The 19,489-nt window shown below is 43.5% G+C and overlaps 1 protein-coding gene across 3 annotated transcripts in view; it reads left to right on the top strand.

Moving 5' to 3' along the window:
- The window catches only part of tiam1a (TIAM Rac1 associated GEF 1a), a 70,677-nt gene that overhangs the window by 31,878 nt on the left and 19,310 nt on the right, over window positions 1-19,489 (top strand). For all 3 annotated transcript variants that reach the window (XM_044042283.1, XM_044042280.1, XM_044042279.1), the window contains exons 2-13: window positions 2,283-2,373; window positions 4,145-4,794; window positions 5,620-5,906; window positions 6,765-7,037; window positions 7,127-7,355; window positions 8,656-8,828; window positions 9,611-9,835; window positions 11,778-11,963; window positions 14,765-14,911; window positions 15,177-15,251; window positions 17,843-18,016; window positions 19,210-19,314. In XM_044042283.1, the coding sequence (XP_043898218.1) occupies window positions 4,152-4,794; window positions 5,620-5,906; window positions 6,765-7,037; window positions 7,127-7,355; window positions 8,656-8,828; window positions 9,611-9,835; window positions 11,778-11,963; window positions 14,765-14,911; window positions 15,177-15,251; window positions 17,843-18,016; window positions 19,210-19,314 (2,517 nt within the window). In that variant the 5' untranslated portion in view covers window positions 2,283-2,373; window positions 4,145-4,151. The remainder of the gene's footprint in view (window positions 1-2,282; window positions 2,374-4,144; window positions 4,795-5,619; window positions 5,907-6,764; window positions 7,038-7,126; window positions 7,356-8,655; window positions 8,829-9,610; window positions 9,836-11,777; window positions 11,964-14,764; window positions 14,912-15,176; window positions 15,252-17,842; window positions 18,017-19,209; window positions 19,315-19,489) is intronic.

Here is a 19,489-nt window from a genome sequence, read left to right on the forward strand (position 1 = left end):
CGTGTTTGTTTTCAGACATATTGATGCAAAAATAGCGATCTGTAGTCGATGCCTCTTCAGAATGCTCGAGTTTACATTTACGAACGTCAGGAGTAAAACCATAGCAGATGTGGTCCAAGTTGAATATTCACTACCTTAGTGAGTGCTGATGTTGCACATTAATGAACATTGACATGTAAATATGCCAGAAATAGAAGAAAAAAAACATATAAGGAGAAGTGATATAAGAGTCAAACCAAGAAGTATTAAGAAGAATTGAGGCACGGTGATGTAAAGTGCACCAATATTATGCATTTATGATAAAATTGTATCTGTGTCTTTGTTTAGCGGAGGTAGTGGGTGGTCAGCAGCAAAACTCATTGGGCCAGATGGGATGAAGGTTGGATGAGAAGTAAGAAAGAGCGGAGTGGAAGAGTCAGAGCGAGGAGGAGGAGGTGGAGGAGGTGGAGGAGGATCGGGGTCAAGTTCAGCTTGTGTAACTTGTTTTCCCACAGCTGGGGCGAAATGTGCTGCCGTGGCGAGGTTGAAGTATGTGAGCGCGGATGCTCGCGCGGTGGACGACGTCAGAGAGATGCTGACGATTGTCCACCTCTCCGTCCCTGAAGAGAGACGACTCAATATTACAGACACTGATATCGCCACCTTGAATTCCTCAGATATAGTGTGTCGAATCATATAAATACTTTGTTTACTTCTTTTCCCGATGTCTGACCCAGTGATTTTGGGCAGTAATGGACCAGTGCAGATACTGAGTGTTGTATGTGCTCAACCCTATTCCTGAACTCTCATGTCCGTGTCTTTCTACAGACACATCGGCATCAGCACCAATATTTCTTTTCTTTCTTTCCATTAGCCTTTTAGCACATAGAATGACAGACGCTGGTGTTTATTTGGACTGTGCATACTGAGAATTCATTCTTGTGTTTAAATAATGGTAATAATGTACACTATAATAATGTATTTTCAGAGATAATGTGATAGTTTATCGGGCGTGAGACTCGTGGGCTAACCCCCCGAACAAAAAACAACTAGAAATAACAGTCTTAAAGGTATCCCAGGATAACATTTGCTGATATTCTCACAATCTGCACAGTCCAATACCCATTGTGTTTCAAGTTTATTAAGGTGTTAAGGCAGACTGTCCTCTCTGTCGTGTATTGCCCCAGAATTTACCAAAATAAAAGTGCATTATTAGTGTTTTCAGATGTTTAACAGTATTAAAAAATCCAATCCAATCCACTTTATTTATATAGCAAATTTAAAAAAACAACAACACATGCTGTAGATAGAAATATATAGACTAATGACTGAAAAACAAATCTTAAAATGAATCTTAAGCCAGTGGAGAGAGGCCATGTTTAAGTCGACTTAAACTGCCACTGTTGTCAAAGTTTAATCACGTCAGTCCGCGTGAACGGTGAACACCGGTGTGCTTTGCGTCTACTCTGCAACACAGGAAGCGGTAAAATCATCTCTCTTACATAATAAATGTTGCGCCTTAAAGTCTCCCTGAAACAAACAACTCTGAAAATAGTGTCTGCCGCAGCTTAAGTGCTTATAATGCCCACACTCGCCAAGCGAGAGCGATCACGCGCGCACACACGCGCGCGCACACGCATAAATGTGTTTTTTAATCTGACTGTTGAACTGAAAATATGCACACACACACACACAGTAAGCATGCTCACACTTGCATACCTTCACACTGTACACAGCACATTATGGAAATCGCGGTCGCCTCCGAGCAGCTCAGGGTTGGTATTAGAGGAAAATGAGGTCGTGTTGGCAAGGATCATTTAATTGAGTCTTAAGCAGGAAAAAAGAAAATCACACTTCATGGCTGCTTTCATCTTCTGTCATTTTTTGAATGTGTGTGTGCATTTCTTTGTCTGCAGGGGGGGGAAAAAAAGAGGTGTTTTCCAAAAAATGTTTTGTGCACAAGCCCGTGCATGCCTTCTCCTCTGCAACGGTGCAGTTGAAATACTCTGTAGAGTACGTGTGCATATTATGGATACCTTTCCTGCATTATCTTATTAAACGTGTTCCGTGCACGGTGTCTTTCATCTCAGATTTCCTCTCACGGCTTTGGCCTCACCTTCGTTTCACCTCTTTCACTGAACTCTGTGTAATGCACCTGGCAGATGCTCCTGGAGTCAAAAGAGAATTCATTCCCCTTCTCCTCTCTCCTCCTCTGTGTGTGCGTTTGACACATCGGGTCACTTTGAAGCTGCACTGAGCCACCACCAATCTCTCCCCTTCTTCTTTTTTTTGCTTCCTCTCAGGCCAAAGCGACGACGACAGCGACGCGTTTGAAGATGCGCGGTGATACCGCGATGATGAAGGGACGCTTGTGAGGTGGAGGCTTAACTTCAGGTGAGGGTAACTTTTACACCAAAAATATCTCAGCACTGGTCAACAAATTGAATTGTTAAACACTATAATACACTATATTTGTAATTGCCAGTCCTCATTGATAAGGAATCAGCCATATCAAGTAACTTTAACCAGCTTAGGTTTGTCTTAAAGGTATTGAAAGTTTGAGTTATCTTGGGAAAAGGAGGCAGAAGCATTCACTCAATGAACATTTTTTGGCAATTCTACAGCCTTAAAATCTATATAAATCCAGGCAGCCCGAATATAATGGTCATAAGAGGGTTAAACCAAATTGCGAAGAATGTTTTCTAAATCTTTTTGCTCAGTTTGAGCCCACACTTAGAACAAGAAGTACTTCCTAATGAGCTGCAAAGAGCTGCATCTAACGATTATTTTCATAATCGATGAATCTGTTCATTATTTTCTCGATTAACCGATTGATCGCTTGGTCCGTAAAATGTCAGAAAACCTTCCGAAAACGTCGGTTGGTGTTCGTCAAACCTGGAAATGACGACGTTCTCAAGTGTCTTGTTTTGTCCACAAACCAAAATGATTGACTTTGAATGATTTCTTTTGTTATCCAGAGCAAAGTAATGAAGAAAATATTCACATTGAAGAAGCTTAAACAATCGCAAATCTTGTTTAATGGATTAATTGTTTCAAACCATTCTGAATACTTCAATGGGACAAAACCACTAAACTTCCATGTTCTTTAATATCTAAATAAACCCTTTTTTTTTGTCTGCTCGCTGCTTCCTAGACTGCGTCATCCTCAACAAATTCCTTCACATCCAGTTACTGTTGAAGAAGCCAATTAGTGTTAAGGGAATTTCCTCTTCAATGTTGGATACCTGATCCACGATATTCTTTGTCTGGGGATGACTCACCTCCGACAAAGCACTCGCAGAGATCCTGTGTACTGAAACCGCTGCCATCAGTTCAAGGGACATCAAAGGCTGCGCACTCATCCAACAAAGTAATAGAGCGGGTCATAATCATTTGAGAGCGCGGTCGGAAGTCGTTAAAGTCTATTTTCAGTCGCGTTCTTTGTTCATTAAAGGGCACAATCTGCTCTTTGCCGTGAAATATTGCGTGAAAATAGATAGACGCCAGTGTTAAGACGAGCAAACTGAAAGACCGTCTCGTTATTGGATGTTTTTGCAAATAGAAAATGCTCAAGTCAAGCAAGTGAACACAATAAATCATGATACAAGTAAAACGGGAGGATTTAAATTTAAGTATTGAGCTGTGAACACTTTAACTTAGGAGTCCTCTTTTTACCTTGAAAGTCTCCACCCAGATCTTTCAGTCGAAGTTAGAAGATGTTGCATGAAAAGTTTAAAATAAAAAAGAAATAATCTCACACATTAGCCCTCCACTCTACCTCTAAAATGCCTGTACATACATTTTTGGCCTGTTTTTGGACATTGAGACAAAAACGCAAACAAACGTTGTTTTAAATTTCAAATTTAACACGCAAGATCTGGTGTTTATGGACAACTACAGTGCCTTTTAAATAAAATAATTTTTAACGATTACTGCGTGTTAAAATAGTGTATTAAGTTGGAAACTGCCAGATATTGAATGTTATTCTGGAAAAAGCACTGACTCACTGGACATTTTCTGGCCCTTTTATGGTTAAAATAAGCAAAAAAAGTCCAGGCGGACATTTTGAGGCTTAGGTGTTAAAGGGTTAGAAGATAAATCACAGATGTGGCACTAGACCAGTACATAGCTGTAAAATAACAGAAACCTGTCCCTTATTCTACAGTTGAATCATGGGAAACGTGGAGAGTCAGAACGGGGACAGTGGTTTCTACGGCGACGTGGCGGGACAGCTCTCCCGCAAGCACACGTCCCGCTCGCTCCGTCTCTCCAACAAGCACCCGATCACCCGCCGCTCCCGGCACTCCTCCTCCGTGAAGCAGGAACACAGGAACTCTCAAACCTCCACTCGCTCCTCCAGCACGCCGAGCATCCCGCAGTCGCTCGCGGAGAACGGACTGGAGACTTTCAACGCCACGGATGCTTTCGGAGAATTCGGCATCAACCCTCACTGGACACAGCGCGTGGCCATGACAATGAGGCCAGAGTCCTTTCAGCAGGACGACGACCCTTTGGCCACGCCGACCCCTGAAACCTCGGAGGCGGAAACGATAGCTCAGGACGGAGGAGAGGACTCCATGGGGGAGGGAGACGCTGGTGGGGAGGAGCGGTACCTGCAGCGAATGACTGAGGGCCCCAGAGAGGGAGGGAGTTTCAAAAAGAAGCGGTCCAAGTCGGCGGACATGTGGAGAGAAGACAGCCTGGAGTTTTCTCTGTCCGACCTGAGCCAGGAGCATCTGACCAGCACGGAGGAGATCGTTGATGGAGGAGAAGAAGAGGAGGAGGAGGAGGAGCGGTTCACTCGGCCCGGAGCAGGTGAGGATGAGGACGTGTCACACATCCCCACATTTTTATTTGCCAAATAAACCCTCCATGTGTTCCACACATGACCTTTAAAGCGATCACTCACAATTGCTTTAAATGTTTTAAATTGCTGCTGTGATAATGTATCACACTCTCTTGTTTTAAAGAGGACAGTTGATATTCAGGATTTTTTTTGCTTTCAAAAAGCACCACAAAGGACTGACTGAAAAAAAAGAGAGACATGGTTTGATTTGCTGTGCAGAGGAGGAGGGAGTGAGAGAGAGAAAAAAGAGAAAATGATCTGAGGGAAATCAAGTCGACTGATTGAAGCTTATTTTCACTTTCGCGAGTTGCCGTTGAGTTCAGCTGATCACGGGATTGTTCGCTGAACTGGTGCTGTGCTTCGGCATGAAGGTAGACTGGAGCTGGCTACGAGATGTCTACGAGATGTAGACGGATGAATCAGTCGCGCTGATGAATCAGGCTGATATTTGTTATGATTTTTAATCATCAGCACTGGTCGATTATTATTTATTAATCAGCCCGTTTTCACAAATCACACATTTTTGTTCTAAGGAACATGATAAATGACCTATTTCATGTATTTCATATTTAGTTTATACATTTTCTTTTTATTTCAAATACTATAATTGCACTCAACTCGACACAAAATGTAGATTGGAGAGACCATTACATCTATGGGCCAAAAAACTGGCATCAAACAAGCCCTGATTTCTAAAAAAAAGTTTCCCAGAGACATGGCGGAGGTTAATTTGACTCTCAAATCTGCTCCACCCTCACACTCTGCCCTGCAGTAACCACCTGTGTGCGTTCCAGGTTCAGCTGAAAGAGCATCGTCCCTGGACCATCTGTGCAGCCAGCAGAGTCCCGGCCTCAGGGGCCAGAGGAGCCGCTACCCTAAAAACAGGAAAGAACCCGACCGCGACGGCGATGGAGACGGGGAGGAGGGGCTGATGTCTCCCACCGAGGAGGATGTCGGAGGCTACGGAGCATTCACGCTTCCCTGCCGACGTTCCCACTGCCTCTCTGAGGGCCTGGCGGGGCTCGGCATCCCGGCCGCGCCCCGCCCTGCTTTCCAAGGACGCCGTGCACAGACGACTCAGGTTAGATCACGTTACGAATCAACACGCGAATAAATACGACAACGCGGATGACACGAGTGGTTAAAGGTCAAAGGTTAAAAGTCTCAAGTGTAGAAAGAAGGCTTTGTTTACCAGTTGTATCCAGGAAGTTCTGGGGGTTCAGGGACACGACAGAGGACACCAGTCAGTCCAGCCATTAACATTTTGTTGACAGCGGACACTTCCTGTGTCTCCACATGCTTTGCAGTTGTGTGTGTTTTTGTGGTTGTATGTTTTTGTGAGTCACTGTGGGCGTTCTTCTCCTTAATTGACAAGAATAAAGAAAGGCCTCCACGATTATCGCGTCTTTGTTGAAAGCATTAGTAAATAAGAAGGAAGTACAGAAAATAGCAAACCAAGTTTTAGTCTTAAGTTATTCCCAGAACCTTTAAGCGCCCTTGGATAGCAGTGCACCCTAAGTGCTCATTATAAATTCATCCAGTCAGGCTGAGGGGGATTTTTGAGCCTGGATATAAATAGATCAACAACACAGCAAAACAAAGAGGAGAGAAACAGAGGGAGACTCAGTTCTGTGAAGGGGAAAAGTGTGAAAGCGCACACAGACCCCCTGTCACTTAAAGTGGGAAGCGTTCATGGAGCAGAACTGCACGACTAAATGTGTGCACATTGTGATGCAGTAACACTAATGCAAACACACACGAACCAGTAAACCTCTTGAGTAAGCATGAGCTGTCAGGTTGATTCTTGCACATGGAGTGAAATGACGTCTTGCATCATGACTATTTTTTACTTCCACCTATTGATTATTGAGTTTCTGCATGCTGATAATCCAATAATGCACAGTTGTGTTTTTTTTGTTGTTGTTGTTGTTGTTGTCAGGATATCTCCGGCGTTCTGGGCGAAGGCAGCGAGTACGGCGACAGTGGCATAGACGGCGTGGCCGCAGAGCTCGACGGCGACGGGGAACTGGTGTCGCGCCGCTGCAAGGCCATGTCGGCCTCGTTCTCCGTGTACTCGACGGCGGAGAGCAGCGTGTTCAACGGCAGCGACAGCGGGAGCAGCAGCGCAGGAGGAGGAGAAGGACGAGGTGGGGAAGGAGGAAGAGGAGGAGTGTATGAGAACTTCAGGAAGGAGTTGGACAATCAAGCCTGGGTCAGTTACCTTGTGCATTTCATCTGAACGTGCTGCCGTTGTGCGCCATGTGATGTACCTGCTTCATCTCTCGATGACCTTCTCTGCAGACGCGGGGTCGGGACTGTACGGAGGAGGCGGGCTCGGCTGTGAGCGACGAGCAGAGCAGCGGCACGCTCAGCAGTGCGTATCCGTCGGACGCTCTGACTGGCTGTGCACAAGGCACAGTGAGGAAAGCTGGAGCTCTGGCTGTGAAGAACTTCCTGGTCCATAAAAAGAACAAGAAGGTGGAAACAGCAACGAGGCGCAAATGGAAACACTACTGGGTCTCTCTGAAAGGTGTCCCACAGAGTCTTGTAATCTGTGACTTGTGTTTTTGGCTTGGAATTGTGACAGGAATTGTGAGGCAGCTTCAAACTGAGGATGATTTATTGACATGATGATCCATCTTAGGATTTAACTGACCAGAATAGTCACAGAATGCCATTTATCTTTTTCTTTGATGCTATATTTTCTCAGTGTAATAACCTTAAATATGTAGGATTCAGCTAAAAAGAAATCTAGGGCATAAAGAAATGGCTGTAGAGTTTTTGTAAGGCGATGACATCAACGAACAATCCTTGTTTATGATTAAATAATACATAGCTCTTGCTCTTATATACGGAGCACTGTGTAGTTTTAATCCGAGGTTGTGTTTCAATTACAATTGTGGCCCCAAATGATTACAAAAATAGTCGAAACAAATCGATTATTCCAAAATGGGGGGCTTTTACTCTGAAAATAACGCTTTTAATGTGGTAATGGTGTCAGGCATTAAAGATTTCATGTTCAAAGCCACTTTTTTTACGTACAATAAATTCCATTTGTTTCAGGTTCAAGTCGATGAGTAATTGTAAACTTTGACCTAAATCATCGCGATTAGGATTTTTTTTCCATAATCAAGCAGCCGTGATACACGCTGCCACTTTAAGAAACCCTGTACTGTCCCCTTAAAAGCTTCTGCATCTGAAATCAAATCAATCCAAGACTTTGTTACCTACAATATTTATTAACAACGAACATATATTTGAGGGGGAAAAAAACAATTTATTTTAGTCGGAATCACTCAGCCGTGCTGTTGCATTCAGATAACATCTTAACCTGGACCTAACCTACTTTATCTCTCCTGGTGCGTACAACTGTAATCACATCACATCCCAGCACAGCGCCTGCCCTTGCTCGTCACCTCTGCTGTCCTCTCTCGCCCTCGTGTGAGTGGCCTTATGTTGCCTCTTCTCGGGCCTCATCTCAATCTAATCTTACGGTGGCACCCGTGTCTAATCCAATCTCATATTCTCAAAATGCAGATGCGGCATCTGCAGCTGCTTTCCTTGGACCCATCCCCCCCCCCCACACAAAAATAAATAAACTTGGTCTCCCAGTGTTCCTCCTCCATGTCATGTTGCACGTTAGCATCAATAAGTAACAACGCAGGGCATCATTGTTTCCATTGAGGGATGAAATAGCAGCACATTTGGTGTTGGGTTTTTATTTGTAGATGTTCCAAACATATTTCATTTGATGTGATGTCAGTAATAAAAAAAAAAAAAAGAAAAGAAGAAAGAAATAACTGTCTTTTCTGTTTTCTGTTTTCCTCAAGGCTGCACCCTTTTCCTGTATGACTCAGATAGTCGCTCGGGCATCGACCACAACAGCGTTCCGAAACACGCGCTGTGGGTGGAGAACAGCATCGTGCAGGCCGTACCTGAACACCCCAAGAAAGATTTCGTCTTCTGCCTCAGCAACTCGGTCGGGGACGCCTTCCTCTTCCAGGTGAGAGAGACGCCGGTATTTAAAACATCCCGTTTGGTATTTAAAACATGTGTGTGATGTAAGAGTTGAGTTCCTTTCAAAATCAAGTCTGCGCAGGACGGAATTTTACTCAATACTTCATGAGTCAAGGCTGAAACTACAGTCGTAAATTATGCCATTATTCCCTGGTACTATATAAATCAGCAGATTAGGACCTTTTCTGGCATAAACACTGACCTTATCTGGACCAGTAGTCCTCATGGAGGCTAAGATCTGGTCCTAATGAGGCTGAAACACATTTCTGAGGGCTCAGGTTAGGGTTCGGTATAATGCTTTGTTTAGGCTGTCCAAATAAATGGAAGTCAATGCAGTGTCCTGAGAAGAATGGCTGCCCAAACCGTGCGTGCGCGTGTGTGTGTGTGTGTGTCATGTACATGGACATGACATTTAACCATGTGGGAGATAAGCCAGTCCTGTGTCCATGTGTTCGTTTCACGTGTGACACGTTTAAAGGCCACACTGTCAAACTGACGGCGATCCGCCACAGTCACCATTGTGTAATATTCAAATGTGTCTAATTATATTCATGGCATCTGTCCACAGTGACATTCAATCAGTGACGGGCACGATAAGTGATGAAACAGTGATGAGATTACGGCGACTGTTGTCTCTCAGAGGCTATTAAAGTGATATTTCAATTCTTCTTGTAGCCCTCAATCTCAATCTCTTAATTTCCTTCTCCCCTGCTTTTCTGACCTGTTTTCTTATGGTCTTTGATTGATCGATACCTTTTACGTTGTCAGACGTCGGGCCAGACAGAGCTGGAGAATTGGATCACGGCCATCCACTCCGCGTGCGCCGCTGCTCTCGCTCGGCAGCACCACCGCGAGGACACGGTGCGCCTGCTGCGGACCGAGATCCGCAAGCTGGAGCAGAAGATCGACATGGACGAGAAGATGAAGAAGATGGGAGACATGCAGCTGTCCACCGTCACCGACGGCAAGAAGAGGAAGACCATACTGGAGCAGGTAATATTCGAATTTATACATTAATCATAGTCGAGATGAAAGAAGTACGAGTGATTTTACTTCATCACATGCCTGTGTGATGCTGATACGAAGCAGGTTTGTGATCTCGAGTTGAAAGAAAACACCTGTCACACTTTGCACATGCACATCTCCGCATCTTTGAAGTTGAAGCCGAAAATATCTGCAATAAATCCCCTTTACTGCTGTGGCGTCATCCTGGCGAAAGAGACGTTCTTCAGGAGAACCTCGCGCCCCGACAGATGTTTCCAAACATATTCTGACCGGCGCTCGTTTCTAAACACATGTCGGAACACACGCGATGCATACATGAGCAGGCAGGTGAAAGCTGAAATATCCCTCAGTCGTGTAATTGCTGTTTTTTCAAACAGGTCACAGCTGCAGGTTCAAAGCGTTTCCACTCTCAGGTTTTTCCATACGTGTCTGGAGTTACTGTTGAGTGTCAAAACAGATTTGTATGTAAACATCGCAATGGGCCTCATGTACTCACCGACAGTAGGCGGTTTAATATTTCAACCACATATTAAAGAAGTCTAGATGTCTTCAGATATGTTTAGATATTTAAATTGTGTTTATCTCAAGTTATTTTATTTTGGAGTTACAGATTGTTCATTTAGTGCACATTTGCACATCAAGTCATTTAACATTGGTTTACTTTTTTAATTCAAGTTCAGTATCGCCACACTGTCACTGTTTCACTTTGAGAGTGACATTGGTTTGGTGTAAATGTATATAAACTATAATTATAACCTATAATTTATACAGTTACATTTGTATCTGGTTACTTAGGGCCCCATAAATGCTTGTGTCGGCCTTTTATTCTGTGTTTTTATATATATACGTGGCATTTGTTTCAAAGTCAATCAAATGGCGTGTTTTCCAATGGCTCTACTCGTCTTGCCTCGGCACGGCACGGTACAGTTTAGGTTTCATCTCCACTACAAAAAAAGTACCTAATTGTTTACTCTATATCACTGTGTGACTCAAAAACCTTTAGTTTTATTCACGTATTCAATGTGATAAAACAAGAAAATAAAGTATGTAACATTTTCTTTCAAAAAACAAAATGGAATTTATTTATTCCGCACTTAAAGCTACGACCGATTTGTCATTCACCCATTCATACCTATTGCCTCACATTCGTGGAACTGGAAATCAAATCCGGTTAAAAGACATCTCCCTCCACCATTCAATGTATCAGGGTGTTTTTCTCGTCCCACGAACCCTTTTCTGTGTCTTCGTTTTATTTAACTCTTAACAGACGAATCAAGGCTTCATGTTAATCCAATCCAGTTCAACGTCCCTATATCTGTTGTCTGAAAAGTTCTGTTTAAACTTATTTAATGTTCTTGTTTTCCTTTCTTCGGTGCAGTTGATTAACTCCTTTTGTTGCGATGAAATGAAGTTTGGCACTTGTTGTCACTTGTGGCTTTTCGGGAACAATGAGATTCCCCTCGGACGATGTTTTCCCTCCCTCATTTGGAAGCTGTTGGTTTTTAACCCTGTACATGAGGAATAGTAAAGAAAAAAAAAGATCTGTAAAAATGAGTTTACATAAGAAGACAGGCCTGGGATTAATGTGTGCATGCAGGGAAGGAGATGATGAATAAATGAAGCAGTGTTTCTGTGTTCCACCTCCCACAGCCCGCTCTCTGATACATAACACAACAGGTCGGTGAAAGGTGGGGGGTTGTGTTAGTGAGTAACACTCCTTCATCACTCCCACATCGCACTCTTGCTAAAAAAGTACAAAACTCACACACTGATCATTTTTACGCACATTTTTCCCCCCCTCTTTATCTCTCTTGTGGGTTTTCAACACTGGCCATCACCAGTGGATAAATCTGGATCGAATCAGCTCCGTCAGTTACATAACCGCTAATGCATCCCTTTCGCTGTTCTCACACGTCTTCCCCTCTTTTAGATCTTCTTGTGGGAGCAGAACTTGGAGCAGTTTCACATGGACCTGTTCCGCTGCCGCTGCTACCTGGCCAGCCTGCAGGGCAGCGAGCCGCCCAACCCCAAACGCCTGCTGGGTTTCGCGTCGCGTCCCACAAAGCTGGCCATGGGACGACTGGGCATCTTCTCCGTTTCGTCCTTCCACGCACTGGTATGAATTTATACCTAATAACCTAATCAAAGCTTCTTCATCCATCACTGTCAATACCAGCTTTAGCCTGGAGAGTGGGTCTGTTTATCAGGCTGTTCTTGTCACTTACGCCCACTGAAGGCAATCATTTTTTTGCCACTGCCTGAGAAATGTGCAAAAATAATAGACGCCGTGTGTTGCCTTAGGTTAAAACATATTAGAACCATGCAGACAAGTATAAAGAAAGGAAAGTGAATGCTAAATTATAAGCAGATATATATCTTCGATTGGATTCTTGCAGCTGGCCTGATATCTGCCGTGTGTTAGATGACTCATCACAAATAAAGGCCAGCGCTGAGTCACTTTTCGGTTCTCTGATGCCAGAACACAGATAACATAAAGTTTGTGACAGCTAAATGCTCGTTTGATAAACAAAGATACGTGTTGGACAAATGAATCAGCTTCATTTTAGGCGTGTAATTCAAAGTAAATACATATGAATCTTATGTAAATGCAAAAATATCCCCATCTGTGGATCCAAACCAGGCCTCTGCGAATGACGGATCTATGGGATTATGGGCATAAAACTCGATGTATCTTTGGGATTATAACTAGAAACTGATTTTTTTCAGTCCAGCTGCATCTGAATAACCGCAACGGTAACATATGTTTGCAACATGATTTATTTTCTTTACCTTTTCAAAGGCAATTTGAACGCAACACAACATGAAGTTGAATGGGCCAATTTCACCCCGGCACTGAGATAAAGAAGATAAAACAAGAACCCGGCAAGTTATTAAACTGTCCTCTCTTTGGAGACGCGTCCTCATCTTTCACATTCTCGCATACCATAAACGACAAGACGGGGACACACCTGCGCACACTGATGTCACCTCACGACATTCAGAACATTCCCCGCTCAAACTTTCCCATCACAGATATGGAAAACAAGACATTCGGACCGTTTGTTCTCTTTTACTGGAGCTGCCTGTTTCAGGCCTTACAGTCTCTGTGCTGTCTGCATCATGCTCTCGCTGTTACCTCCGGGCCTCGAAAAAATGTAAAGAATGAAATGCACAACCTTCAGTCGAATGATCTATGAGACGAAAGCGGTGGAAACAGTATCTCTGCACAGGCAGCAGATGGATAAACGCACATTCACACATCATTTTTTCTTTTTTAAATGGTGGATCAATACAAACTCTGTAAGTAAGCTGCCATCCCTGAGGCACTTTCCCACAAACAGGCTTAACATCCTCTGCTCTGTTGCCCCCGCGACCCCCCCGTCCCTTCCTTCACTGGCCGTATCTCCACTTCCTTTGTCTTTGTCTGTCTCTCCCCTTCTTCCTATCTCCCATATTTTCTCCCCAACAATCTTTTCTCCCCTCCCCTGCTCCCAGTGCGTTAAATATTAGGGATTCTTGATACCACTTTTTCACGTCCGGCTCCGGATATCACACGCTTGAATCTTCTGATACAAGTCAAACGGTCTTCTTTTAAATGACATATAGAAACATAATGCTCCAACAGTCTAATAATTACTCTGCTTCCAAAGACATTAGTTAAGTTAAAGTGTTGTTTCTGGTGTTTATTTCCATTTTTCCAGTCTGTAAATTGAGAATCTTAATAGTTTCATATCATCATATTAGAGATTAATGGCGATACAATTCGATCAATACTACCATAAATTAGGACATATTTAAAGCAGTGTAAACTGCTATATACATTACATACGTGAGAGTTTTTGACATGCACATGAATTTAATCTGTTTTTCCTTTTGTTTGTCTTTTCCTTGGGTTTTTAACCGTGTAAATGTGTAACTGTGTTGAGTGTTTTGATATTTGCTGCTGCCTATCTTGGCCAGGACTCCCTTGAAAAAGAGGTTCTTAATCCCAATGTGATTTTCCTGGTTAAATAAAAGAAAAATACAATGAAATACTGTTGTATAAGTCTCAGTCGCTATAGTTTTTGCAGTAACTGTGTATTCATTAGAAGATATTTGTGGAAAAACAGCAGCTCTTGCATGCCAGCTTACCCAAGACGTGTCTTGAAGACAGTTCGACCTATTAGGTTTGAAGTGAGTGTCTCTCATTAGTCTGTCGAGGGCGGGCTAACAAGCACACACGCGCCTCACTGCAGTGTGTGAGCGCTTTCACACCAGCATGTGCATCAGACGATGTATTCATGCACCATATAGGGAGTCCGAGCTGCTCGTAGCCCAGCGGTTCAATGTGAATTAACCCAGAAATGCCACGAGTGGTTGTTCTCTCTCTCACTTTGTGTGTGTGCAGCAGGTCAGTGAGGGAGAGTGAGAGGTTCAAAGGGTTCAGCGCGTGCCATTAGCTCATAACGAGATGCTGACAGCGTGTGATTTTGAGTGTTGGTGTGTTTACAGGCCCCCAAGTGACAGCCACCGCTCAATGTAGCCCTTTATAGCCCATTCATTTCAACACTATATGAGTGTTGAATCTGAAGTGGCCCCAATAAAGGCAACGCATCTCTTTTAGAATGAATTATGTGTGAATTACTGTACACATGAGCCTGCTGATCAATCTATCTACATGTCTAAATGCTGTCAAAGCCTTGTACCTAATAAAGTGGCTATGTTTTCTTTTAATTATTCGGCTGTTATCAAACACACTTTTAGTTTTTAATAGCATAAAACTATTTTTCTGTGCAACTAACAAAGTGAAACCATCATTTTTAGTATATATATATGTAAAGGTACTTAAAAAATTGACCTTGAAAGTGCTTGAACAAGCAAAAACTATCCAAAATGATCAAACCAAATGTGTGTTTTCTGTGTTTATCACTGTCACAGGTGTCGGCTCGCACAGAGAACAACATCAGGAGGAGAAATCAGGCCGCGCCTCGGACCTTCAGTAAACGCCGGAGCCGATTCTCGTCCCTCTGGGGTCTGGACACTGCGTCGAAGAGGAAGAGCAAGGGGCATCCCTCCATTAACCAGGTCTCTCCACAGTGACACATCCACACTACAAGAGTTTGCTTAACCTAACGACCTTTGGTATTTAAATTGGAGAAGAGCTGCCTTAACATTTGGTTTAAAACATCTTAAAGTAAATGCAGCAGGATGATTTTTTTGGGGGTTTTTGGTTGGTTTAAAAACATAATGCAGGTTTGAATGTTTTGAACTTTGGGATCGAGTTGCAAATGTAATAAAAAAAAGCTGCTGTGTGCATTAACAATGCAACATTTGATTTGTGTGGTTCCAGGTGTTTGTCGATGGGACAGAGTCCACGAAGAAGCCCCTGGAGCGCATGTTTGAAGACGCCGTCAGTGAGAAATCTGTAAGAGCCCGTCCATCTTTATCTCATTCAGAGTTTACTTTTGACATGAAATCAGTCCTGCTTGGGACAAAAGTCTGCAAATGTTTTTTATCCACATTTATCGGCTTTTTATTCACACAGAACTTGTGTTTTGGGAGTCATAAAATGCTATTTTTGGAAAACAGTCTCAAAATCTCAACAAAAAAAACAAACCTACATTATATTTGTTGTTGGTGTATTTGTGTCGCTGAGTTACAGCGCCACACACAGGTCTGGCATATATACTACAGTGTTTAGAGTTGGTCTTAAGTGTTTGAAGAAACTTATTTTGGGCCAAAAAGAAAAAGATCATACAGAGAAAGTTGGTGTCAACTTCATTAAATACGTCTATTTCTCTTTTTAAAGAAGGCACAAAATCTCCTTTTGCTTTGTGGTCGTTATCTGTCCTGTTGCCAAACCGAGATGACAGAGACCAAAACAGATATGATGGTTGTTTACTGTATGTCTCTACTGTAATAAAGCTCCCGGGTCACAGTACAAAGTTCCTCCTTCCTTTCCTTTAGTTTGGCATTAACTTCTGAGAAACCAGAGCTCTCGTTGCTGTAGGCTAATTCCTCGTCATTGTTTGCCTTCCTCACAAGCCGACATTAAAATTACTGGGGCATCTGATGAACCTTTGTACTCGTATAATGGGTTATGGGCTTCTGAAGCCCCCCTCAGGCCAGACACATCCCTGGATTTTCCACTTCTTTTGACTCAGCTGACATCCTTTTTGGTGTTCCGGCTCCTCGGTTGCAGGGTTGTCTGGGAGAATCCGTGCACCACCTTCCACATCAGTGAATGTTTCTCTGAGGTCATTATCAAGTTTTAATGTGTGCAGACCTCCACTTTCTCTCCAATCAACAATGAGTGAGATAATAACCAATCTTATTTCCACAACTGTGTCTCCTCCTGCGTCAGTTGTCAAATGATTTGCTTCACAAATCATCCCCGGACTAACTTGTCTCTGTGTTGTTGTCTCACTATTGACCGGTCTGTCTCTGTGACAGAAGTAATGTCTGTTTTCTCTCCCCCCCCTCACTGTACTCTCCTTCTCTACCCTCCTTTTCAACCAATCAAACGCTATTTCCAGACCGGAGTTGACAGATTTCCATTTCGCCTTTTTTCTATTTGCTCCAGGCAATTCCAACTCCATCAGCATCACAGGTTATCGACCGCGGGGTTATTTCTGTCTTCTAATCCTGCTGAGAATAATAAGAAAAAAGATCTGATGCGTTCAGATCATTAGCGCTCTGATGTTTCGACAAATTATGCAGACATTTGTTACCAAAGGGACAGGACACTTTCACGCCATCTGTGCTCTTGCGAGTCTTGTCGTATTGACCGCGCTGACCATAAAAATACCTTTCGTTAGCAACTAAAACCACCGTATGTTTCCACACAGCCTGGTAAATGATGAATTTATACGGAGGGAATAGAGGCCTCGGTCTAAGCTCAGCACATACAGCAGCAAATATAACTAACACTAACCCTCTCTGACTGTGGAAGACCCCAGTGGCACCATGGGAGATTGATTTCCCTCCACCCACGCCCAACTTAAGCTGGCAGAGTGTGTGCGGTTACACTAAAGACATTTATTTTTATATCTGGAAGTGAAACAACCGTGTTTGTAACATTCCGCTGCATCAGCCTAACATTCTTTAATTCTACAATTGTTTTTGGGCGGGGAATGCCACTGAAAACGATCATTAAAAGGGAATAAGGGAGATAATAGTGAACCACCCACCAAGCAGAGGCATCTAGATGGGCCAGGAGGGGAGCCAGATGGTGCTGAGAAGAGCTGGGGAGTTCAGGGAGTTGGGGGGGGGGGAGGTTCTTCCTATGGGCCTCCGTGATCCATGTGTCTGTGTTTTGTTTTGTCTGTGAACATGTTTGTTTGTGCACGCAGGCAAAAAAAAAAATTTCATTTGCTCTGATATTTTTCCCTGAATCCGTATAAACAGGGAGCGCTGCCCCAGTCCGCAGTGTTCGCTGTCAGCAGATTGTGTGGCGTGAATGAAAGATTGGGACGAGGGGAGATGATGGAGTGACGCAGAGATAGAGGGGAAGAGGGCGCCAGAAGGAGAGACAGTGATTAGTGGGGCGAGGGAGCGTGGGGAGCGACGGAGGAATGAAAGAATAAACGTGGCCGCGGTGTTACTTGATAGCGCTTGATAAGGTATCAGTGACAGACAGTGTGAGGTCGAACAGAAGAGGAAAGAGGCCGACATGGCTGCCAGATTGTCAGAGGTCACTCTGATGGGCTTAGAGGTTGCGAGGAATGCACAAACACACACACACACGTGTGTAACACATACCCACACAGGGACACAAGTGTTTCAAGAGGCTCTCATCAACACAGATGAATTAGATTTTGTAATCAGATCCCCTGCCACTTTCAGCCCACCAACACTCTCGATCACGTTAGTCTCATCATGGCAAATTAAATCTGTTTTCTTTTGTGAGCTGGTGGACAATATTAGGATGTGTTACGGGGGATTAGTGCACCATTTTTTTTAATGCACAATTTCGACTGCGTGTAACGTAATCACTGTGTTTGTCGGCTTTTTCAGAAGGAGAGAGGAGAGGGATCTGTGAAAAGCCCTCCCCAGCAGAACGTGGACAGCTTCGTTTGGGTCCCCGATTACCTGACTCCCTCCTGGGTGTGTTTGCCAAACAATCAGCCCGTCCTGGCCGTCATACAGCCTGGGGACACGGCGCTGGAAGTCCTCAGCTCCATCTGCAAGGTGGGCTGTTACAAACGCTGATACGAGATCAGTGCAGTATTTATATATTTTTTGTGTGTGTTTTGTTCTTTTTAAAAAATTGTCAAATAAGTCAAAATGCTGTAGCTCAAACTGTGTTTTCATGATGTTGATGCTGCGTCTCTTTTATGAAGCATTTGTGTATTTCTGACCAGTATCAGACTGAACATTGTGTCAGTGCGCTGAGCGACGGCTTGAAACACACGCTGCGCGGCACACCGCGTGTGTGATTAATGACTACAGACCAGATGTTTCACACCTGAACACATACAGGACACTCATAGACTCCCCAGCCCCTTACCCTAACGTTATCCATCACTAAATACCAAACCCTTAATCTAATCCTAACCTGAACCTAATTCTAACCCTAAAACCACGTCTTAACCCATCAACAATCCCTTTTTTAAGGTGTGACAGAGCGTGGAGACCAGCCAAAATAACCTAACTTCCTGTGATTTCCTCAGTTTATTTGGTCCACGCACACACACAAATATGTAGATGCATCAAGGCAACAAATAAAACCGGTGTATGTAAAAGTCAACTTTTTAAAATTCAGCTCAGGTGAAACAGTGCGGATAATTGGATGCAGATCTGAATATGAATCTGAGAGATCTAAGACCCTGACAGTTTTTCCTTCCAGGAAGACAGAGGAATGAACATGTACATGTCACCTGATCTTTTCCCAGTAATTCTCTTACCCTACAATATTTACCGCCGCGTAAGACTCAAGTTCTCGTGCGGTCTTGTCAACTTTCGTTCCACTTCATCGCCTTCTTTCTCCCTAATTGATCTCCGGCAGAGCCGCAGCAGAATAATGATGCCTAATAATAATACAGTTGAAGTCTTTGTTGAGGAACAAGCTCAGCGACGCGCGTGTGCATTGCATGCCGTAAACATGTCAGGAGGAACTGGAGCGTCTAATCCGCGGCTCCATGTGTGGTCCATGTTTGCACATACATGTGGATTATATACATGATTTAGCACACGAGTTTCCAAGTCTTTGGTCTTTTGTGAGGGGACGCCATGAGCTGTTTTGTGGTCGCGGTAAAAGGAAACTCTATTTTTGTGTCATATTTGATGACAGCATTGGCAAATCAGTAGAAGGATTATGTTTGCTGGTTTATGTAAGCAGCATTTTGACATTCTCATTCCCCTCTTTTCTTGTCACCTTTTAGACCCACAAAATAGACCGATCCGGCCACTACCTGCGTCTGAAAGTGTGCGTTGACACCCAGATGCTCTACTTTGTTCCCCAACTTGAAGATGACATCTCTGATGTGGTAAGGAAACGCACAAATAAATGATTGTGGTAATAATTTGTATTTGTTTTTGTTTTTTTTAAAAATACCATGTGGATTGCGTGGCCTTGTTGACATTATTACTAATTAACTTTTACTTCATTTCTGGCTGGATATGGACGCAAGCTCGTGCAAGTTTAATGATTTGGCTGCGGCC

This window comes from Solea senegalensis, linkage group LG13 (genome assembly GCF_019176455.1).
Source record: "Solea senegalensis isolate Sse05_10M linkage group LG13, IFAPA_SoseM_1, whole genome shotgun sequence".
Taxonomy (NCBI): domain Eukaryota; kingdom Metazoa; phylum Chordata; class Actinopteri; order Pleuronectiformes; family Soleidae; genus Solea; species Solea senegalensis.